The sequence below is a fragment of the Cyprinodon tularosa genome, unplaced genomic scaffold (genome assembly GCF_016077235.1).
Source record: "Cyprinodon tularosa strain WSP-4 unplaced genomic scaffold, ASM1607723v1 ctg349, whole genome shotgun sequence".
Classification (NCBI taxonomy): Eukaryota; Metazoa; Chordata; class Actinopteri; order Cyprinodontiformes; family Cyprinodontidae; genus Cyprinodon; species Cyprinodon tularosa.
The window spans coordinates 398327-422346 of NW_024039062.1; the positions used below are offsets into that span (position 1 = coordinate 398327).

Below are 24020 nucleotides of genomic sequence, written 5' to 3' on the forward strand. Positions count from 1 at the left end.
GAGGCTGACTGGGGTTCAAGGAGACAGAACCAGAGATACAAAAAGCAGCCATAAAAGGCGGCTCCGTCCAGGAAACACACAGCCAGGCAGACGAGCTCTTAGCCAACTCCCATGTCAGAGGAGGAAGAGAGCACATCCAGCCTGTCACAGTCAGAGAAACAGGACTACACTGGTAAACAGGCCGATCTCCAACATCTATAAACAAGGGTGTTGATGGCAGCAGCACAGCTATTTCTCTCCAGGATGGAGTCACAGCCAAACAGGAACAGACGAGGCAAATCAAAATGATTTTACACTACAATACAGAGACATTCGTCGAGCTCTAGGACCAAGTGGAAAACTGCTGCTCAAGCTGAAGCCAGCTTCCCTGAGTTTAGACCGCCCACAAGCTCCTGATTGGCCGAAAGCTTTTCTTATGTCATGTGCACCGCTGTCACTCCTGAGAAGTTCAATATACAAACATCTGATGCGCCAGTTAATCGGATCTGTGATCCGGGTTTGTGATGGTCAAACACGCCGAAGTCAGAATCTTAGATCAATATTTCGTCCATGCCTAAGAACACGTTAGACAGTAACCTGCAGGACACTGGTTTTGTTTAATTTCTTTGGTCTGGAATCAGAACAAGCCAAAAAAAACAAAACTAATTTATTTTCCAGTCTTGAGGTTAGTATGAAAAATGTATGACTTGAGGAATATCATGGCTTGTTCTGTTGGTATAAACTTTAAAGAATATAAAATACGCTGCTTTATTGCTAAGGGTGCATGAAAATTTTGTATTTTTTTTTGTTTTGTTTTTTATTTGGAAAATATAGATGTAGTGCATGTTTTTCCTGTTGGTGTGTTTGATCAGTAGGCTGACCATCAACTGGTTTCCATGCCTATTATTATTTTCCGGCCATCCCTGATTGCACATTGGTCGATCCCTTACTGGCCAGCCCTGTGAGAGTTTGCTGGAACCACCTCTGTTTGTAGCCCAAATCTGATGCAGATTAAAGTGCCTTCATCTAGTGGCATCACTAAAGGCAACTTACCTCAATTTGCACTGCTCGCTCAAAAGTCTGCCCTGCATTTTTATTTTATTTTTGAGGAAATATTCCCATGACTGACTTACATTATATGTAATTTCTAATTATTTAAGTTAGTCATTAAAACTTTTAAATTGACTTTTTTTTGCCCAGGTTACAGATTTAGTTCATCTGGTATTACGCCTTCTTGATCAGAAAACAATGAAACTGGAACGCAGCTTTAATAAGTTTCAGCTATAAAAGAAATCTCGCTGAGTTTCATTTTCAGTTTCATTTCAGTAAAATAAGGAGTGGAACTTGAAACGATAGTCTCCTCATTTCATGAATGGATAGGAGTGTGAGAAAGCTTGGACTCCACCGTCTTAAAGAAACTTTAGCCAACGCTGAATTAAAAGGTAATTTCTTTTTTAATCACCAGTCAAGCCATGGGTAGAAAGAAATTGATTAATTTGTGCCTTCCATAGCAATGCGAGATTTGCATTGGCATCCTATGCTCTATGCATTTTCTCTCTTTGTTTCATTGCAGCCATTTGCTAAAATCAATTAGTCAATTTTATTTCTCATTAATGTACACTCAGCATCCCCATCTAGCTGGATAAAAACAGCACAAATGTAGAATTTGTTTGCATATTTATCAAAAAAGAAAAACTGTAATATCAAATGGTCATAAGTATTCAGACCCTTTGCTGTGACATATTTAAATCACCTGCAGTTCATTTCTTCTGATCCTCCTTGAGATGGTTCTGCTCTTTCATTGGAGTCCAGCTGTGTTTAATTAAACTGATTGGACTGGATTAGGAAAGGCACACAACTGTCTTTATAAGACCTTAAAGCTCACAGTGCATCTCAGAGCAAACCAGAATCATGAGGTCGAAGGAACTGCCCAAGGAGTTCAGAGAATTATGGCAAGGCACAGATCTGTGGATTTTTGCACTGTTTATTCTCCCACAATGTTTACATTTGATCACTGCTGCACTTTAAGAAAATGGAAATGTCATGAGAGCTGTACAAAACTCTACAAAATAAAAGCCGCTACATTATACACACTAATTTATTGCAACATAATGTCACAGCTTTATGACCAAAACTCAACCATTTTTTATTTGACTGTATTGGCCTTTGCACAGCACTGCAGAGCTCAAATTAAAGCACTCTCAATACCACCTTAATAAAGATCTATTAACATAACAGGGAAAAGACCCTGCTGGACTCTACAAAATAAAAGCCACTGTATTATACACAATAATTCATTGCAGCATACGGCTCATCGTTATGACCCATACTTAACCAGTTTCTTGAAATTAGGCTACAAAGGCCTTTTCACAGCACACCTGAGTGCACATTTCTCAATAAAGCTTGCCCATTTCCTCTGTAATAAAGCACTGACTAATCTAATAAGAAGGAAAAGGATAGATGAAACAATTGTAAATGGATTCCATATAACTCCAGAGTCTGACCTCATGTTAAAGACAAAGCCCTACTAGACCTTCAAAATTAAACACCTGTTACTCTACAAAATAAAAGCCTTAATAATACAGATCAATTTATTGCATCACCGAGCTCATTAAGATTCCAGTCATCAGTAGGTCCAGAAACACCAGTAAGTTGTCACCAGCTGTTGCCACGTCAGTCACCTCTACGAGAGGTGACGCTAGTTGCCACCAGGTGTTGTGACACCAGTCCCCACTAGGATTGGTGGCGCTAGTGTCCAATTTGACATAACCATGGTTAAAGTGGTGGGCCGTTATCTGCGTTAACGCTAGACTACATTGTGTGCAGAACTATTAGGCAAGTTGTATTTTTGAGGACTATTTTTATTATTGGGCCACAATTGTGTTCTCAATCAACCCAAAAGACTCCCTAATATCAAAGTTTCATATTTTTGGAAGTTTATGTGTTTTTTTTTTTTTTTTAGATTTGGCCATTTTATGAGGATGTCTGTGTGTGCAGGTAAATATTACTGTGCAGAATTATTAGGCAATGTAATAAAAAACAAATATATATCCATCTCACTTGTTTATTTTCACCAGGTAAACCAATATAACAGCTCAAAATTCAGAAATAAACATTTACGACATAAAAAAACAAACAAAAAAACAAATCAGTGACCAATATAGCCACCTTTCTTCACCATGACGCTCAAAAGCCTTCCAGCCATAAATTCTGTCAGTATCTTGATCTGTTTGCGATCCACATTGTGTGCAGCAGCCACCACAGCCTCCCAGACACTGTTCAGAGAGGTGGACTGTTTTCCCTTCCTGCAGATCTCACATTTCATGAAGGACCACAGGCTCTCAATGGGGTTCAGATCAGGTAAACAAGGGGGCCATGTCATTATTTTTAATTCTTTTAGACTTTTTCTGGCCAGCCACGCTGTGGTGTATTTTGATGCATGTAGAAAAGCTTTCTCAACCAGTTTGTGATGCATTTCGGAAATAGGAGATGAGCCCCTGGTCTAAGGCGCCACCTAGCTTGAGAAACCTGTTCAAAGGTTTGCTTTTACTTATTTAGGTAGCACACACATCATCCTTATCTTACCTTACTTTTACCATTATCTTATTTTATTATTATCCTTTTCTAATTTTATTATTATATCTTATTTGTACTTAAAATCCTATTTTTCTTTTCTGTAAACGGTTGCACTGCAAGAAAAAAAGATTCCCGGCAGGGATTAATAAAGTAATTCTGATTCTTATTCATGAAGTCCTGTGGCATAATTCAAATTAGCCCTTTTATTCTAGATTAATCTAGATTTTTTTTTTTAAATGTATCTATGCCTCCTACTAATACACACACACACACACATCTATATATATATATATATATATATACATATATATATATATATATACATATATATACTTATATTTAGGGTGTTGTAAACAAACACCCCATTGATCCTTAAGATCTGTTAGAATCAGATCACTATTTTATGGCTCACACCCCTCCCAAAAGTAATGACGAGTATGAGAATTTCAACCTTCTTGAACTCAAATTTCAAATCAAATTACAAATGATGGACTGTCCTAAAGATCATTCCACCCCCTGAATAGAGGGACATATGTAATCTTAAAGAAAGTGAATAATATGATTCAGTTCTTGCAGATTACATACCTTCAGTAAAAGGTGAAAGTTATTTAGTCATGTTGAATATTGAGATCATATTAGGAACTGAAATATTATCAGATATTATTAGCTGTATCCTGATAAAACTTTTTCATTTCCGGTATTGAAGCTTTGAGTATTGGCCGATACCAATATTGACCTGATATGATATTGAGATAAACCATACATGTTTTATTATATATATACTTATTTTGGACTGTTGAATGCTAAAAAAGGCTTGATGAAGTGCTATTACTAACAGAGAAAAATAGTCAACATCAATAGATATGATGACCCGTGTTATATTAACCAATGGGTTACAGAAATCTTAAACAGAAGCAGTTTTTTCTATCAGAATGATAAAATCAGAAATTTGGACGCAGGTCAATATAATCTAATATTAGTTTTGGGGCTAATATCGGATCAAAGTTCGATATTAATATTGGTGCAGCCCTAGTTATTATTTGCGTTTAAGATTAGAAATTTACATTAATAATGATTATTAAACTAAGAGCTGTGCTTCCATCTAATTTGATTATTGGTACAATAAAGTTAAATGGTTCCATACTTTAGAAAATATCGGTACCAAAGGTAAAAAGAATCTTCATATTATTAGCTTCATACAAGTTAAATTTAAAATTTGTAAAATACAAGAAAATATTACTGATATTTATAATCTATTTTTACTATGTTTAAACTTTAGATCCTCTAACCTATAGGATGGCCAAGAAGGGTGTTGCTCGGTTTGATAACTTCGGTTTGAAAACTAAGGAATCGAGAAAACATCTGAAACAATATGAAGAAGACAAGATGCAGGATCTCCAGAGAGAGCTGAAAGAATATGATGAAGAGTGCGCCTGGAAGATGCAGGATCTCCAGGATGAGCTAAAAAAATATGATGAAGAGTGCGCCTGGAGGATGCAGGATCTCCAGGATGAGCTGAAAGTATATGATGAAGAGTGCGCCTGGAAGATGCAGGATCTCCAGGATGAGCTGAAAGTATATGATGAAGAGTGCGCCTGGAAGATGCAGGATCTCCAGGATGAGCTGAAAGTATATGATGAAGAGTGCGCCTGGAAGATGCAGGATCTCCAGGATGAGCTAAAAAAATATGATGAAGAGTGCACCTGGAGGATGCAGGATCTCCAGGATGAGCTGAAAGTATATGATGAAGAGTGCGCCTGGAAGATGCAGGATCTCCAGGATGAGCTGAAAGTATATGATGAAGAGTGCGCCTGGAAGATGCAGGATCTCCAGGATGAGCTAAAAAAATATGATGAAGAGTGCACCTGGAAGATGCAGGATCTCCAGGATGAGCTAAAAAAATATGATGAAGAGTGCGCCTGGAAGATGCAGGACCTCCAGGATGAGCTGAAAGTATATGATGAAGAGTGTCCCTGGAAGATGCAGGACCTTCAGAATGATTTAAAGATCTCTGGGTTCAACAACCAGGTAGAGAAAATCACATAAGGTTGTCTCCACTTGCAGATTTGTTGTGTTTTGGCTTTTTTCTTTCAGTTCAATGTCATATTATAACCCCTCATGTTTCAATGTATAAGCCAGAGAGGTTATGATTTTAACATAACAGCACATATAAATATTGTAAATTTAGTTTTGAAGCTAATCAGCGACTCCAGGCATCTGAGGAATAACCCAAAACGTTCAGTCTCTGAATCTTGACTATTTTGTTAGATCTTTTGCTCACATAGGAAAAATTTATTAAGTAAATTTTTCTTTTTAAAGGCGTTACTGTTTTTTAATCATCTTAATGTTTCAGATTGACCTACACTGTGTAAAGTTTTGAACCATCTTGCGTTTTCATCAACAAAGTGTTCCAAATTTAGCAAAATACAGTAAAATTACTCTTGCCATGAGCTGCTATACCATTTCTTTTTCAAAAGCAAATAATTTTTAGAAATGTAATGAATTCTTTTGATGTGCCAGACATCTTTAATAGGAGACTCAAAGTGAGATAAAAAAACTGGTGCTTGATCTCTTTAAACAAAACTATCAATATGTTGATCTTTTGCGGAATTTTCTGCCATTCTTACTCATCTTCCTTCCATGTTTTTCATTTTTAGAGTAAAGGCAGTGCTGCAGCCTATCCCAGAAGGGGAAAATCCAAAACTAAGATGGGTAGCAGAAAGGTCCCCACTCTGCCACAAGACCAATGCAAGAAGGGGAAAAACAATCAGGAATCCCCTTGCTCTGCCAAACATAAGGTGAATAAGAACTAAAACAACAATCAGCTTGACTGATAAAGTACATTTGTTTGGTTGTTCTTGGGACATTAATACATTTAATTAATTTCTTCAAACCTTTTTCAAGGGAAATCCAACCGGTCTGCAGTAATCACCCACATCCGCTTCCAGACTAAAGCAACCAGGCTGATGATGCCCATCCCCAGTTTTGGTGGTCTAGTTTGATCGATGCTTTTTCTGAAATGTCGGGTCTGTTTTTCAGAAAACTGCTTTGCCTTTTTTTTCTTTTTTGTATTAATGCCACTACTCTTTAAATCTGTGCAGCGCTGTTCTTACTCAACTTAAAACACAACAACTAATAGACTAATTTTTATTAAAAAGTTACTTTCTGCTGCAACAAAAAAGAGGTAATGAATCCAGATTGTGAATTTGTAAATGTATTGACTTATTTACATTATTTTTGACACATATGAGACAAACAGCTCGTTGATTTTTTATCTGATTAGTAATGTGTATTTTAAATCAGAAGTTACAAAGATGTAAAGGAGTCAAACCAAGTCAGAAATACTTCAACTATTTTTTTATATTTTATAAAATCACATAGCCATGGTGAGGAATGATGACACCGTGCACTGTATGCTGAAGTCCCACTAAAAACAGAAAGCACAACTGATGTTTTAGGCTACAAGATTGAAAGTATTAAAAATAAAAGACCAATACTGTTCTGTTTTGTGTTTAAGAAATAACTGTTAGTTAATAAACAGTTGATGAAAAGTTGCTGGCCTTAAGTGTATGTGTATGGGGCACGGTGCGGGTCTGTTGTCCCCGGGTGTGTGTGTGTGTGTTGTTTATTTTATTCTTCCTTTTTTGTTGGGGGGTTTGATAAGCATCTCCCTGAAATTAGTTTTTGGAACTTGGGATGTCTGCCTTTAGGAATGCGGAAAAGGATTTTTTTTTCTCTGCAGCTCCAGATTTTCCAGCGATCCAAAGCTCCTGGGTGTTTTTACCTCACATAAAAAGGTAACTTTTGGTTTTATTTGTCTCCATATTTCAGTGCCAGTGTTTTTTCATGCTGATGTTTTCCACAAACTGATTGATCTTTAAGTGGCAGTTTTTACTTAACTCTAAAAACTCACTATTAGACTTTTTAAATGCTTCAGACGCATGTACCTACCTAAATCTGTGCAACAATTAAAAATAAATCATTTCTTAGTGGTTTTTAACAGCTTGGTAATTCAACAACGGTTTTCTATGAAATCATGGTCCGTTTATTCACAGCATTCCTCCAGGTTGATTCTGGAACATAGATAACATTTTAGACTATATTTCATTTTTATAACTGTCAGTTTACATTAAATAGAAATGCCATACATGACTTCATAAATATGGGAGGATCATAATAAATAAGTAAGTTTTTAACGGGATGTGAAAGTGACTCAAAGTTACGGAAGAGGATTAGGGCCACTGAAAAAAAAAAAAAAGAATAAAGTTAAAAAAAAAAAAATCGGCAAGTTGTATTTTTGAGGATTATTTTTATTATTGGGCCACAATTGTGTTCTCAATCTACCCAAAAGACTCCTTAATATCAAAGTTTCATATTTTTGTAAGTTTGTGTTTTTTTTTTTAGATTTGGCCATTTTATGAGGATGTCTGTGTGTGCAGGTAAATATTACTGTGCAGAATTATTAGGCAATGTAATAAAAAACAAATATATACCCATCTCACTTGTTTATTTTCACCAGGTAAACCAATATAACAGCTCAAAATTCTGAAATAAACATTTACGACATTCGAAGAAACAAAAAACAAATCAGTGACCAATATAGCCACCTTTCTTCACCATGACGCTCAAAAGCCTTCCATCCATAGATTCTGTCAGTATCTTGATCTGTTTGCGATCCACATTGTGTGCAGCAGCCACCACAGCCTCCCAGACACTGTTCAGAGAGGTGGACTGTTTTCCCTTCCTGCAGATCTCACATTTCATGAAGGACCACAGGCTCTCAATGGGGTTCAGATCAGGTGAACAAGGAGGCCATATCATTATTTTTTATTCTTTTAGACTCTTTTTGGCCAGCCACGCTGTTGTTGTATTTTGCTGTGTGTGACGGAGCATTGTCCTGCATGAATACCATGTTTTTCTTGAATGATGGCGACTTCTTCTTGTACTACTCTTTGAAGAAGGTGTCTTCCAGAAACTGGCATTAGGTCTGGGAGTTGATCTTGACTCCATCATCAACCCGAAAAGGTTCCACAAGCTCATCTTTGATGATACCAGCCCATACCAGTATCCTACCTCCACCTTGCTGGCGTCTGAGTCGATAAGGAACTTCAATACATGCCATTGCCAGAAAGTTTGCTGTGTCTCCCAGCACAATCTCAAGAGCATGGAGGAGATTCCAGGAGACAGGCAGTTACTCCAGGAGAGCTGGACAGGGCCGTAGAAGGTCTACAACCCATCAGCAGGACAGGTATTTGCTACTTTGTGCAAGGAGGAGCAGGAGGAGCACTGCCAGAGCCCTACAAAATGACCTCCAGCAGGCCACTGGTGTGAATGTCTCTGACCAAACAATCAGAAACAGACTTCACGAGGGTGGCCTGAGGGCCCAACGTCCTCTAGTGGGCCCTGTGCTTACTGCCCGGCACTGTGGAGCTCGATTGGCATTTGCCACAGAACACCAGAATTGGCAGGTCCACCACTGGCGCCCTGTGCTTTTCACAGATGAGAGCAGGTTCACCCTGTGCACATGTGACAGACGTGAAAGGGTCTGGAGAAGCCATGAAGAACGTTATGCTGCCTGTAACATCATTCAGCATGAGCGGTTTGATGGTGGGTCAGTGATGGTCTGGGGAGGCATATCTGTGGAGGGAAGCATAGACCTATACAGGCTAGACAACGGCACCCTGACTGCCATTAGGTATCGGGATGAAATCCTTGCAACCATTGTCAGACCCTATGCTGGTGCAGTGGATCCTGGGTTCCTGTGGCCAGAGTATGCAGGCAGTTCCTGGAGGATGAAGGAATTGATACCGTTGATTGGCCCCAACGCTCGCCTGATCTAAATATAAAAGAACACCTCCGGGACATTATGATTCGATGCATCCGACGATGCCAGGTTGCACCTCAGACTTTCCAGGAGCTCAGTGATGCCCTGGTCCGGATCTGGGAGGAGATACCCCAGGACGCCATCCGTCGTCTGATTAGGAGCATGCAAAATTGCATGCCATACAATTTTGATTTAAAATTTGTAAAATAGAAAAAAATATTACTGATTTTTCTAATCTATTTTTTACTATGTTTAAGCTTTTGATCCTCTAAGCTATAGGATGGCCAAGAAGGGTGTTGCTCGGCTTGATAACTTAGGTTTGGAAACTATGGAGTCGAAAAAACATCTGAAACAATATGAAGAAGACAAGATGCAGGATCTCCAGAGAGAGCTGAAAGAATATGATGAAGAGTGCGCCTGGAAGATGAAGGATCTCCAGAATGAGCTGAAAGAATATGATGAAGAGTGCGCCTGGAAGATGAAGGATCTCCAGAGAGAGCTGAAAGAATATGATGAAGAGTGCGCCTGGAAGATGAAGGATCTCCAGAATGAGCTGAGAGAATATGATGAAGAGTGCGCCTGGAAGATGAAGGATCTCCAGAATGAGCTGAAAGAATATGATGAAGAGTGTGCCTGGAAGATGAAGGATCTCCAGAATGAGCTGAAAGAATATGATGAAGAGTGCGCCTGGAAGATGAAGGATCTCCAGAATGAGCTGAAGATCTCTGGGTTCAACGACCAGGTAGAGAAAATCACATAAAGTTGTCTCCACTTGCAGATTTCTCGTGTTTTTGGCCTTTTTGTTTCAGTTCAATGTTATCTTATAACCCCTCATGTTTAAATGTATAGGCCTGAGAGGTTAGGATTTTAATATAACAGCACCTATAACTATTGTAAATTTAGTTATGAAGCTAATCAGTGACTCCAGGCATCTGAGGAATAACCCAAAACGTTTTTTAAAAATTAAGTCAATTTTTCTTTTTAAAGGCGTTACTGTTTTTTAATCATCTTAATGTTTCAGATTGATCTACACTGTGCAATGTTGACTTATTATACAATCCAAACAGCTGTTAGGCCTTTCTTTGCAATAAGATTAGTGTTAAATAGTGAACAGTGTTAGGAGTTGGTCTATGACATGTGGTTTTGAACCATCCTTGCGTTTTCATCAACAAAGTGTTTCAAATTTAGCAAAACATTGTAAAACTACTGTTTGCCATGAGCTGCTATACCATTTATTTTTCAAAAGCAAATCATTTTTAGAAGTGTAATGAATTCTTTTGATGTGCCAGACATCTTTAACAAGAGACTCAAAGTGAAATAAAAAAACACAGGTGCTTGATCTCTTTAAACAAAACTATCAATATGTTGATCTTTTGCGGAATATTCTGCCATTCTTACTCATCTTCCTTCCATGTTTTTCATTTTTAGAGTAAAGGCAGTGCTGCAGCCTATCCCAGAAGGGGAAAATCCAAAACTAAGATGGGTAGCAGAAAGGTCCCCACTCTGCCACAAGACCAATGCAAGAAGGGGAAAAACAATCAGGAATCCCCTCGCTCTGCCAAACATAAGGTGAATAAGAACTAAAACAACAATCAGCTTGACTGATAAAGTACATTTGTTTGGTTGTTCTTGGGACATTAATACATTTACTTAATTTCTTCAAACCATTTTCAAGGGAAATCCAACCGGTCTGCAGTAATCACCCACATCCGCTTCCAGACTAAAGCAACCAGGCTGATGATGCCCATCCCCAGTTTTGGTGGTCTAGTTTGATCGATGCTTTTTCTGAAATGTCGGGTCTGTTTTTCAGAAAACTGCTTTGCCTTTTTTTTTTTTTTTTGTATTAATGCTACTACTCTTTAAATCTGTGCAAGCATTGAAACGCTTTTCTTACTCTACTTAAAACACAACAACTAGCAGACTATTTTTTTATTAAAAAGCTACTATCCTCTGCAACAAAAAAGAGGTCATGAATCCAGATTGTGAATTTGTAAAATGTATTGACTCATTTACATTAGTGTTGACACATGAGATAAACAGCTCTTTTATTTTGTATCTGATCATGTAATATGCTTTTTAAATCAGAAGTTACAAAGATCTAAAGGCATCCAACCAAGTCAGAAATATTTCAACAGTTTTTTTTTTTTTTTTATTAAATCACATAGAGAATTTAGAGAAGTTTATAAGGAACAAATTATCAGCAAAGTATTTTTATCCTCATTTAGCAAATAATAAAAAAAAGATTTCAAAGGAAGCATTGCTAATCATAGAACATAGCATCCATAGCTTCTTATGAAGATGTTGCATACTGTATAAGTCAATAAAGAGGCACTAATTTCCAAATGGGTTGAAGTTCCCAGTCTAACACAGTGGTGTGGAGAATCTATGCAAAAATTGAAAATGATAAATATATGGCAATGCTGGAATGTCACAAGATGCAATTCACCTGAGAGTGAGGAAAATGTCTGTCTTCCAGCAGGGCAGCAACCAAAATGCCATAACAAGAGCTTTTTAAAACGGCTTTGTCAAAGTTGACCTCAGTCACATTTTGGCTTACTGTTACAATATTGATAAAAATGAGACATGCTTGCTAAAAAGTTTTTGTTTTATAAAAGCCCTCAAATTTCACGTAGGCAATTATGCTTTGATACTAACAAATTGTAAATACAGTTGAGAACTTGTGCTATGACTTGAAAAATTACCCCCCCCCCCCCTGGTTTTACTGAATTTAGAGAGCGTCGGATGTGCAGCACTGTGTAAACAGAAAATTGCAAAGTTGCAAGTTGCAAAGTTAATTGTGGCAATTTTTTTTAATCAATAAAAGCAGATATTTCTCAGTTATGTGTCGGTTTGTGCTGATATTTGATCTGTATTAACAATACCCTTGTGGATGCTGTTTATGTGACAAAAAAAAAACTTAACTTCAGGGGTTTGTTTGGGTTTTAGGCCTAAGTGAAATCTTTTACACTTAAGCTCTTTCCCCAAACAGTTGTACAACCTCAGAGATGCTGGCTCTAGAAAAAAACAACACAATTTTAAAAGATCGGGTAAAGTTCAGAACAGGACAAAATAAAATTGGAAACAAACTATAACATGATGGAAATCAAATATTTTGAAACTATAGTCAATAACTATGCTTTTAAAGTAAAGGAAAATTTGTAAAAGAGTATACAACAATTATTTAAGAAAAAAAGGAGTGAAATGCAGTCATAATATGATGGACTTTGGACTGTGAAATTGTGAAAACTGTTCCACCAAAATAACAACTGACGGGCCACAATTTTAGGAAACCATGCTTTAGATGAAACACCGCCACCTGGCGTTTAGGAAGAAAACTACAGGTAGGAAAAACATGATTGAGTTTTTCAGGAAAAAATAAATAAATATCGGTATTTTTTTAACATCTAATTTTATAGTATATGTGAATGTTTTATAATTTTACATTTTATACTTTGGATAAATGGTATGTCCATCCTTTAAAATGGATTACTCCACTTCCCATTAGAGTCTGTGGGTGGGAGAAAGAAAGTTATTTTCCTTTAGGAATGCGGAAAAGGATTTTTTTCCCCCTGCAGCCCCGGATTTTCCAGCGATCCAAACCTCCTGGGTGTTTTTACCTCACATAAAAAGGTAACTTTTGGTTTTATTTGTCTCCTTGATGCCGCGCCAGTGTTTTTGCATGCTGATGTTTTCCGCTAACAACATGATTGATCTTTAAGTGGCAGTTTTTACTTAAATGTTTCCGACGCACGGACCTACCCAAATCTGTGTAAAAGTTAAAAATAAATTATTTCTAAGTGGTTTTTAACAGCTTGGTAAAGCGAAGGTTTTCTACGAAATCATGGTCCGTTAATTCACTGCATTCCTTCAGATTAATTCTGGAACATAGATAACATTTCAATTTACATGATCATAATAAAGAAGTACATTTTTAACGGGATGTGAAAATGACCTGAAAGTTATGGAAGAGGATTAGGGCCACTGGAAAAAAAAAAAGAAAAGAAAGTTAAGTGATTTTTAAATATTATTTTTTCCCATATTATACGGAAAAAAGTCGGAATTCTGAGAAAAAAGTGAGAATTCTGAGATAAAAGTCAGAATTCTGAGGGGAACAAAAGTCTGAATTCTGAGATTAAAGTTGGAATTCTGAGAAAAAAGTCAGAATTCTGAGATTAAATTCATGTTTCCGAGAAAAAAAAGTCAGAATTCTGAGATTAAAGTCAGAATTCTGAGGAAAAAAAGGGCAGAATTCTGAGAAGATGACCATATTAAACTGAAATAATATTTAAAAAACTGTTAACTTGTTTTATTTTGCAGTGGCCCTAATCCTCCTCCGTTGAAAGTACGCGGTGAAATCTGGCTGAAAATTCATAAAGTGTGGACACACAACAGGAAGAGAAAGAGGTTACAGTGTGTATAAACTTGCTACAGAATAAAGCCCTGCAGTAAGACTTGGATTGAAAAGCGGTTCTCATACCTTAGATAATGTTTCCCAAGCATCACCATCTTCATACAATAGGTTTCTAGAGATAATGGTAGCAGGAGGTGGTGCTGTTCATATTGTCATGACTTTTTTCCTGGCACAAATGCTCTTATGCAATTTACTTCTGTTGATTTACAGCAACAATTTAGACTCAAGCATTGATTTTTATTTTATTTTTTCAAGAAAGTCATAGGTGTTTTATACATATGCTTGATAGCTAAACAACCAATTGGCTAAAAATGCTTCCAGGACTGTTCTCATCAAAAACATGGAAAGAAATAACTAAATAAATGAACAACAAAAATTTTTTTTTTCTTATTTCTATATGACTTTTCAATTTTTTTTCAGAAATTCTTAAAAAGCCAGAGTTTAAACTTGGAAGTTACCAGGTTTCATACAGTACCAGCTTTGTCTATAACCCAATATGGCCACCTTGCATTTTTATTGATAGATTGACTTAATTGATCTCACAGTGAAGAAATTTACTTTAGATCAGCAAAAATAGTCAAAAAGAAGAAGAAGGTGCATGGGGGATATATATACAGTATATAGATTGTGTATATATACAGATATATATGACTTATATATATAACTTGGCTTTTAAACACCCCAAAACTGTACAGCCTTAGTAAAAATATAACTCCAAAATCTGGACAAAATGGTAATAAATAGATTTGTATTAATGATAATAGCAGCATAATAGTAATAATAATAGGAATTCAAACAGAATTCCTATTCCAGGATAAATACTTAAGTAGCAAACGGCAGAATTTCTTCTGAGTTAAAAAAGGTCTCCTTAGTACCACTGAAGGTGCTTTTACCGAAGTTGTAGAACCATGGTGTGAGGCTAGAAAAACCAACCTTTATTATCAGTTCATGTAAAGTTTGTGCATCCTAGGTTACATTTTTTTTAAACACAATAGGTCACTATTCAGGAAGGCCAAATTTGAAACATGAGTAAAAAAATGATGCTCCAAACCTGATTAGTTGCTCCTCTAACTTAAAAAGTTAAAGAGGTATTTCTGAGCAATAAAAAGCCATTTTTATATAAGATAACCAGAGTTACAGGCAATAGAACATTATTCAAACAAAAAACGAAACAAAGAAAAACCAAAAACAAACAGGTTGTGTTCCTTTTTAAATAGCCAATAACTTTTCCAAGCCTCAGGATGACCACTGTCAGAGCAGACGAGGGCCTGATGATGATGCAGGAGCTCGATGATCGACTGAAGGAACAAATTGATAAACTGGAGCACATCCGTCTTGCTGCATCTGAAGTGAAGAACAATATGTCTGCGGTGCGTCCCTTTAAACCCTCATCTATAATCAAAATCTCAAACTAAATTTTAGTGATGCTAAACTCAAAATTTCTTTTTTAATCTTCGAAAACAGACCCACAGTGATCTGAGCCAGTGTATCAGTGACCACCTGGAATGGCTAAATCACCTTTCAGATCGAGTTGAGACTCTTCACATGAACACAGCGGTTTTTATCCAGGTAGGAAACAGATTGGATTCACATTCTTTTTTATCAGTTTGAATGCAGTTTGAATTTATTCAATCACACAGAACCACATCAAACCTAGTGTGTTTTACATTTTAATTTTTTACTTGACCCTCTAAATGTTTCCAGATGAATCCAAAGCCTCGTACATGGACGTCTAGACGTGGTTCCAGACAAAGCTTTCGTTTAGGACGCCTCCAGCAGCCAGACGATGCTCTGTCTGAATTTGGCTGGTCTCCAGTTCGTATGCGACGTAACAGCGATGCCACCTCTGAAATGTCATGTAACTGGTGAAAGGAACAATTACATTTTACACCTAGCTATTTAGTCCAAATATTGCATTTGGAATTAGCTAATATTTTCGGGACAACTGTTTACTTGGAAAAGGGTTAAAGGGTTCTTCGGTTAGTATACCTGAAGATCACCTATGTGTGGCTACCACAAGCACTTCCATCACCACTATCCTCAGCAGTATATGTCCCACTTAAAGCTCATCAGATTTCTGAAATTGATGTTGTATACATTCTGGTATGTCATAAAAAAATAAAAGGTTGTTTTTAAAATTTTGTTAAACTTCATTTGGAAAGCTGCTTATATTTACATAGCCTTAAAGAATGTTATGTGAGACTATGAGCTAAGCATTCCTCTGCTTTCTGATGTAACATGTCAACAAACCCCAGTATGGCAAGCTATTTGCTATAAAACAGTTTAAAAAGCCAAATAAAGGGACAGTTGCAGAATCAATCCAACAGTAGGTGGTGTTAAGTTTTGGGACTATATTAGGATTATATTATATGTTTCTCTGGAAAGAGACAGAAGAGGATAGGGTAAAAGGAGACTGCTGGTAAAATTTAAATAGCTATCAAATAGAGAGCTAAATTAAATCTAAAAAAAAATAAAAATACCGGTAATAATAATAACAGCACCAACATTAATTGGTGCTGATATCATCAGTGTTGGGCACGTTACTTTGAAAAAGTAATTAGTTATAGTTACTAGTTACTTCTCCCAAAAAGTAACTGAGTTACTAACTGAGTTACTCCACAATAAAAGTAACTAGTTACTAGTAAAAGTAACTATTGCGTTACTTTTGCGTTTCTCGCCCCCGTAAACCTCACCACCCAGCCCCCACCTTCTCGCCGTGTGTTTCCAAAGCCAGCTGAATAGAGAGGACGACAAAGACAAGAACCTGCAGAGAGTTTAGCAGTTATTGCAACTCAACGTAAATGACATCAGGGGGAACGCGATGTGAAGTTTTATAACAGGACATTCAGATCTGGTGAGTATATGAAATTAATAACTGGGGATGTCTAATTCTGAAATCCTGTGTGTTTGGGTTGTTATAGATACTGCAACATCTATCTATCTATCTATCTATCTATCTATCTATCTATCTATCTATCTATCTATCTATCTATCTATCTATCTATCTATCTATCTATCTATCTATCTATCTATCTATCTATCTATCTATCTATCTATCTATCTATCTATCTATCTATCTATCTAGATGTATACTCTGTGTGTGACATAAAATATGGATCTCCATCCCTGCCACAAAGGCCATCAAATAATGTTTAAAATAAAAAATACAGTAGGTTGAGAAGGCAGAGCATCCATCCATCCATCCATCCATCCATCCATCCATCCATCCATCCATCCATCCATCCATCCATCCATCCAGATTTCTCCCTTTCTCCATATAGGCTATCATTTCTGGCTGTTGTCAGGTTCATTTGATCGTTCACGCTCTCCATACTTCTCCTGTGGCGCGAGCACAGAGCGACTGTTGCGCGCCTTTAGCGAGCATGCGCGTTTCCTGTCGCTTGCGCGGTGACTCGTGCCGCCTGCGCTGTGTGGAGATGCAGAGGAAACCGTTATGTGATGGGGAAACGCAGCTCTACGTAACACCGGTATTTCCATGTGGAAAACGCTGTTTTGCTGCTGGAGTCATCCTCACTCTCCATCTCTCTGTGTGTGCTGTACGTTAACACCCGCCAGCAGAAACACCCACCTATTCAACTGACAGACGGAATCTCATCCTCCCCTCTCTCATGACAAGGCGCGCACCTCTGGATGACCTAAAATAAATCTTTAATATCTCTTAAACAAAAGTAGCACAAACAATATTTTTTTCTGCACAAATCTGCACTAACGTTGCACTAACCATTCAGTCTATTTGCAGAGTTTTTTGACGTGGGTGGGGTGTCAGCTTCACGCAGCTGCGCACGAGTCCTATCATGAAAAAAGGTTCATTGCGCGACCTAAGTAACGCGCAGTAACGGGGTGCCTGCAATGGTAACTGCGTTATAGTTACAGTCAAAGTAATTAGTTAGATTACTCGTTACTAAAACAAGATAACGGCGTTAGTAACGCCGTTACTTTCAACGCCGTTAGTCCCATCACTGGATATCATATATTAAGGTCAAAATTTAGAGACAAGCAGCATTTAAAAAATCGTAGCGTTAAAGTAGTGCAGAGACTCAGAATATGCTCACACACAAAAACCAGTTAAACATATGTCATTCAGTTGCTTTTCCTTATTTTTTATATGTTCTACTTTGTAGTAAAATAGTGGAAACATCACAAATATAAAGCAAAATTAAACTGAGTTGTGTAGGAACAAAATCATTTTAAATCCTTCAACATTTTTTGTAATTTTGACTCGAAACTGCCCTCCTGTTTTTTAATTATTTAAATTTTTTTTTTTAGAATTCAACTTTTTTGTCATTACACTGTCACAAGTACAAAGCAACAAAATTCGATCTCCGCATTTAAACCATCCCCTTGGGGAGCAGTGGGCTACTATTGTGCGGCACCCGGGGAGCAGTGTTGGTTTAATGGTCTTTGCTCAGGGACCCAGAGTGGCAGTCTGTGGGAGTGGGGTTTGGACTCAGAACCTTTGGGAGCCAAGAGCGATGCCCTAACCACTAGGCCACCATTCTTCAAAATAGGAAGTTATACTAAAATAAAGACAAACAATTGATTCAAAATATGTGTCCAAACTTTTGACTTGTTTAATATGTACTTAAAATACAAACCAACAGCCTCCTTTATTGTCTAGAACAGGGGTCTTCAATGTTTTCCAGGCCAAGGACCCCCAAACTGATGGCGAGATGGAGCGGCCCCCCCCTTATTATAAATATATTGTATGAAATTGGTCCTATAGTCACTCTATTACTTATTGAGTAATGAAACGAAAGTAATTTTGCCCTGGGATTATTAAAGTATTTCTGATTCCTGGTTAATGGGACAGGTGTTGTGAATGAAATGGTGCCCAGCTTGAAAGAGCTCCTGTGTGTCGCGAATGTGTGCATTGATGACTGAAAGAAATCTTCTGCCTCCATTTATCTGTTCACTACTGTGTGTTGAATTCATTTTAATGTGTATTTTAAGACATTTCAGTTTTGTGAAAAAAAATAGCATGGGTGGAAATATAAAATACAAAGTCTAATCAACAAAAATGTTTGCGACCCCCATGCAGTACTTCCGTGGCCCCTAGAACATTGATTCCCAAAGTTTGTAATATCATTACAACCATTGCTAATTGATTTTGTAGAAATGTGTCTTTACCCAACCAATGTTTTGGTACCATGTTATTAATCCGAAGCAGAAGGTTTGAGAATGTTTCCAGTTTTCAAGAATAGAACAAACACATAAGTTATTTGAGACCCTTCTGCTAAAAAATACACGACACCGGTGTCTTATTATATGGTACAATGACTTGCCACATTGCTTCCTATCTCTAGCTGTAGAGGGCGCTGCTCGCCCCCCTCCGCTGTGAAGCTGTTAACCTCTGAGTTATAAATAAAGGTTTGGCAGAACGCGTGGGTGATATTTCTGGAAGGAGCTGACTCGCTGAAGTACCACTAGCAAAGCCCACAGTCTACCATTGCAAAGTAGCACTTCCACTCACACTGAGCGCATTTAAACTTTTTAAAAACTGATTGACAAACATTACGGGTAAAGAGTGGGCCTCTGAAAACATGGCGGAAAGTGACTGGGATACGGTGACTGTGCTGAGGAAGAAGGGCCCAACTGCTGCCCAGGCCAAGTCCAAGCAGGTGAGTATGGACGCCTGAAAACAAGTTTCTTTTTTATTTATTATTTGGTCGCCCCCTATCGTACATTTAAATGACTGGTTCTGCTTTTGACGAAATAGAAGCTAGTTTTATTCTTGTTCCGATTTCTGAACAGGCAGTCTCTGTGTGCCTCGCGTGCTTCAGTTTAAAGACAACAGGAGTGATCGTTTGCTGGGAGTGCACATGGTGGCGAGACATTATTACTGTTTTTTTATGGGAATGTTTATCATCTGGAACTATTAACAGCTTATCAAACACAGATGAATCATTTAACAGACGCTGGTATATGTGAAGTTGGCAAGTGAAACCATACATGGTGCTAACACTTTGTTGGTTTTACTTGTTGCAAACCTTTATGGTTGCGAATAGCATGTTAATAATATAAAAATATTCAAGTTAAGTTTATTATCAGCTGGATATGATTGTTATTTAGTGTCTTAAAATGACAATGGTTTAAAAAATGTCAGCTTACAATTGCATATTTATAAATATATATATGCAATTGTAAGTATATTTCTAGGATAAGGGAAAAACAACATATGGTTATTAGTTTATTTGAATTGGAAAGAATCTAAATGGTTGCATCCAACTATCTCCAAGTTACTCCTAAAATAAATACATAATAGCTTTAATTAAAAAGAAGTAACCCTGCATATCAAACAGAGGTGGTTGCAGCTTCATGCTGTGAAGGTTTTGTCTTCATTAAGGAAAGACTATCAGATTGTAAGATCTATGTAGCAGAATATAGTTCAGTAGTGGAAGGGGAAAAAAATTAAATGCAGCATAAAAAAAAGTTGACCAAAGTTTTTTCTTTCAGGAAAACAACCCTAAAGATAAACAGAGAGCTGCAATGGGAAGGTTTAAATCAATGTTATACTGGACCAGTTTAACCTCACAACAAATTCAATTGCAGCAATCTCTAAAAATAAATGTTCATAACCACTGAATGTTTTTGTTGGTTTGTATAATTTTTTAAAGATCTCTAATTATAGTCTTAAAGAAACCTTATTTTCCCATTGTTAGTAGTTGGTCAGTGCATATGCAGAGAATTTAACTGAACACCAATATATAAAAAAAAGCAAATTTGTTTACCTGTTTGCTTCAGCAAGGAACATTGTTTTTTGTTTTGACTAAATCCTGAGATCATTCTGACTGGGTCTAAATGTGAAACTGTGTTTAGGGAATATTACTGACTGTAATGCCATTTTGGTTGAGTCTATAAGCTAGGATAAGCAAAGCTGTTACTTATTAGCCGCATGCTTGGAAGTGACAAACAAAAGCAGATAGGGCTGACTGTAAACACAGCCATAATGTAACCTCACCCGCAATAAAACAGCAATTTGTTCAGAGTCGCGCTCACCCCTACCGTCTGTTTTCCTCTCTAGGCAATCACTGCTGCCCAGAGACGAGGGGAGGATGTTGAGACAGCCAAGAAATGTAAACATCTGCTTGCAAAGAAAAAATAAGAGACATTGCTTTATAACTACATAATAATGATTCTCTACTAATTGCTTCACACAACTTCTCTGGAAACAGGGTCTGCAGGGCAGAACAAGCAGCACCTTGTGACCAAAAATACGGCCAAGCTGGACAGAGAGACAGAGGAGCTCCATCATGAGAGGGTTCCTCTGGAGGTGGGCAAAGTTATTCAGCAAGGCAGACAGGAGAAGGGAATGACCCAGAAAGACCTAGCCACTGTGAGTAGATGCTTTCTGTGTACTGACTTTCTGCACTGACTTGCACACAGCCAGTAAATGCATTTTTATTATATGTGTTTTAACCTTTAGAAAATTAACGAGAAGCCTCAAGTGATTGCCGACTATGAAAGCGGGAAGGCAATACCCAACAACCAGGTCATGGGAAAAATTGAGAGAGTCATTGGTAAGTTTTACACAAAGATAAACATGAGGAGACATGGTGTGTGATTAAAAACCTGCAGAGTTGGGGAAATTTAAACTCAATAAAACAAAACCACAGTTTTGGATAAGGTTATTGAAACTTTTTCTGTTGCAGTCAATTAAGTCGATTTAATGGTTCGTTTAATGATCTTGAGTCTGCTTTTTTTTAGATACAGACATACTAGCAGTGTTTCCATCAAACTGAAATGCGAAAAAGAAAATGCAAATTTGCAATGTTTCCAATTGGTTTAATGCGAATTAACCACGCACTGCAACACGTTTTGCCGTCTTATGTTGTCATCCACATTATGTTATAACACATGGCTGTAATAAACAGGAATTAGAGGCTATTTGGCACTGAAAACAGATCACTAATCAAGGAAAGTTTTACTATTGTAATGAATATGTTTTTATCGGGAAAGCTGTTTTTCCATTAACATGTTGACTACTACTGGCAATGTTGCTTCCAGCCATGTTAACACGCATAATGGGAACGTCCAGGAAGACGCTGACAGCAGGAACATGTGAAATTAAAAGTGGGCTACGTCAGAGCTGATTCGAAATGATGTTTTTTCCGCATTAAACCTTTGTAAAAAGCTGTAAACCACCTTGAGCAAGCATGAAAACCTTTTGTGTGAATTTGATCTTGTTTTTCTTTTTGTTTTTCCAGCTTTTGCCTTTTTCCATTTAGCTTTTCTGATGTGATACTTCAAAATGCACATTAAAAAAAGCTGATGGAAAGGCACAGTTATTTGCTGTTAAACCCTGAATCAAGCTGTATGAATAAACATATTGGAAAGGTCTGCAGTGTTCTGGGCTGGCTAGAGACACTATGGCCCCGTCCACACGAAGCCGAACCCTGGCCTAAACGCACAAATTTTTCACCAAACGAGCCTCTCATCCATACGAAGCCGGCGTTTCGGGGTTCTGTAAACGATCTTTTTTTTATACAGCCTTCAGAGTGGGAAGATTTTGAAACGCCGTTTTCGTGTTTCCATCTTTAAGCTCTAACAGCATTTTTTTTCTTACACGCATGCGTCATAGCGTCGCCTCTAAACACGCATGCGCGACACAGTATCACAACAACAATGGCGCCGTACTGTGTTGAATGGTTGCTGCTAATGCTACTCACCCTGCTGTCCAGCTTACAACAGAATCTTCTTCTTCTGGAATATCTCCAGGAAGAACAGAGCAATATCGACGACATAGTTCAGCACCTGAATTTGACTGAACCACGAAAATGGACCCGCAGGGCAACCATGTATAAATATTAGTGCGCATGCCCAACATTTCGTCGCCTATTTTTGCTTTGGCACCACAGCGCCACTTACAGGCCTGGCATACATTTTGCAGCGTTTTCATGCATTCGTGTGGACGCTCACATTTATTTTACGTCTCCGTCTTTACGACAAACGTTCTGGAAAATATTAGCGTTTCGTGTTCGTTTTGATTTCATGTGGACTGGGCCTATGATCAGACATTTCCCGATGGAAAAAAAATAAAAATAAGAAAAACCCCAAAATCCTTTTAATTTTGTTTGTCTTGTCTCGTATTCATAACCTTTATTAGAATAATTTAATTTAGAAAAAGCTTTGAACAGCATATGCTGTCAATAGATGCACATATGGACAGTAAATGGTTGGAATCTTCTTATTTAAGTAATCATGTAACACAAAAGTTTTAATTATTTGTTTTCTAGGACGGAAGCTGCGTGGGAGAGATATTGGCCAACCCCTGGAGGCTAAATCCAAGACAAAATGAAGACAAAGCCTCGAAATCAGCCCTCCCCTTCCCCCATGTACCTTTAACTTAAACCTAAATCCTTTGTCAACCTCCCCCACCCCCTACCTCCATTCCCCCTGTCCTCCATCCAATCCTCTCCCTTACCTGGGCTGATCTCACCTGTGTCCTGCCCGAGGACCTGGTGATCAACTGTACCACTTGCTGTGTACAAATGGGGTCATCTGCAACACTCGATGTAAACCAACATGATTGAATGCTTTTTTTTTCTCAGTATCACAGATTTAAAGATCAGTGAATTTCTTTTCACCTTTTAGACTTTAGCATGACGCCGTTAAGTCATTCAGAAGGTGATTTTTTAATTTTTATGATCAAATAAATCTGACTAACTTTCAAATCTGAGCATGTTGTTAAACCACAAGTGCTTGATCGCATCTTTTTTTTCACACTTTTAAGACAACTTGGTGGATGTTAATACCATGTTTAAGATGTTTTAATGCTGTTCTGTTTTGGTTTAAATAAAATAAAATTTAGCAGTTGAAGACAATGTTGTCAGAGGTGTAAGATTTCGGAGGAAATTATCCTTTTTATTTCTAAAATTCTTGTCCGGGAGGGGTTATTTACTGCATTGCAACCAGCCTCCAACCAGTCACTTTAAAATGTTTTTTTATGATGACTGTTATCCAGCAGGTGGCAGAATAAGCTCAGAAATTTCTTTTATATGATCACTAAAAGCATTTATATGAAACCTCATATGGAATGTTTTTGCCTGGTGGCACAAGGTGGCATTGAAAGACATCAAGTTAAAAAAAACTAAATATATAGTTAAAAAGCAATGCAGGTTATTTAAATATATATATTTTGGTATCTCTACCAAATCCAGTTTTCATTACCAAGATGGAATTATTGTTCTATTTCAAGGACATGTACATAAT

The 24020-nt window shown here is 37.5% G+C and overlaps 2 protein-coding genes across 9 annotated transcripts; both read left to right on the forward strand.

Annotated features, from left to right (window-relative positions):
* Nucleotides 1-1300: 1300 nt before the first annotated feature.
* LOC119789828 (cingulin-like protein 1) lies at nucleotides 1301-12197 on the forward strand. 8 transcript variants are annotated; one of them, XM_038294953.1, is made up of 6 exons: nucleotides 1301-1421; nucleotides 4835-4995; nucleotides 5158-5442; nucleotides 5551-5583; nucleotides 6213-6353; nucleotides 6460-7109. In XM_038294953.1, the coding sequence occupies exons 1-6, from the start codon at nucleotides 1352-1354 to the stop codon at nucleotides 6481-6483; spliced, it is 714 nt and encodes a 237-aa protein (XP_038150881.1). In that variant the 5' UTR covers nucleotides 1301-1351; the 3' UTR covers nucleotides 6484-7109. The 8 variants fall into 8 exon arrangements, with proteins under 8 accessions (XP_038150881.1, XP_038150883.1, XP_038150877.1 ...); XM_038294955.1 differs by having other exon boundaries at nucleotides 5158-5388; XM_038294950.1 differs by adding an exon at nucleotides 2942-2976 and having other exon boundaries at nucleotides 1317-1421; nucleotides 5158-5583.
* Nucleotides 12198-19161: 6964 nt separating this feature from the next.
* Nucleotides 19162-23632, forward strand: edf1 (endothelial differentiation-related factor 1). The gene is made up of 5 exons (XM_038294917.1): nucleotides 19162-19429; nucleotides 20833-20884; nucleotides 20984-21144; nucleotides 21235-21328; nucleotides 23045-23632. The coding sequence occupies exons 1-5, from the start codon at nucleotides 19352-19354 to the stop codon at nucleotides 23104-23106; spliced, it is 447 nt and encodes a 148-aa protein (XP_038150845.1). The 5' UTR covers nucleotides 19162-19351; the 3' UTR covers nucleotides 23107-23632.
* The last annotated feature ends 388 nt before the right edge of the window (nucleotides 23633-24020 follow it).

What these genes read in the sequence shown, in the direction of transcription:
- LOC119789828 (XM_038294949.1), top strand. Translation starts at nt 1,352, where the DNA reads ATGGATAGGAGTGTGAGAAAGCTTGGACTCCACCGTCTTAAAGAAACT. An exon ending in TCTCTGGGTTCAACAACCAG is followed by an intron (nt 5,584 to 6,212) that starts GTAGAGAAAATC and finishes TTTCATTTTTAG; the next exon opens with AGTAAAGGCAGTGCTGCAGC. An exon ending in CTTGCTCTGCCAAACATAAG is followed by an intron (nt 6,354 to 6,459) that starts GTGAATAAGAAC and finishes ACCTTTTTCAAG; the next exon opens with GGAAATCCAACCGGTCTGCA.
- edf1 (XM_038294917.1), top strand. Translation starts at nt 19,352, where the DNA reads ATGGCGGAAAGTGACTGGGATACGGTGACTGTGCTGAGGAAGAAGGGC. An exon ending in TGTTGAGACAGCCAAGAAAT is followed by an intron (nt 20,885 to 20,983) that starts GTAAACATCTGC and finishes CTCTGGAAACAG; the next exon opens with GGTCTGCAGGGCAGAACAAG. An exon ending in AAAAATTGAGAGAGTCATTG is followed by an intron (nt 21,329 to 23,044) that starts GTAAGTTTTACA and finishes TTTGTTTTCTAG; the next exon opens with GACGGAAGCTGCGTGGGAGA.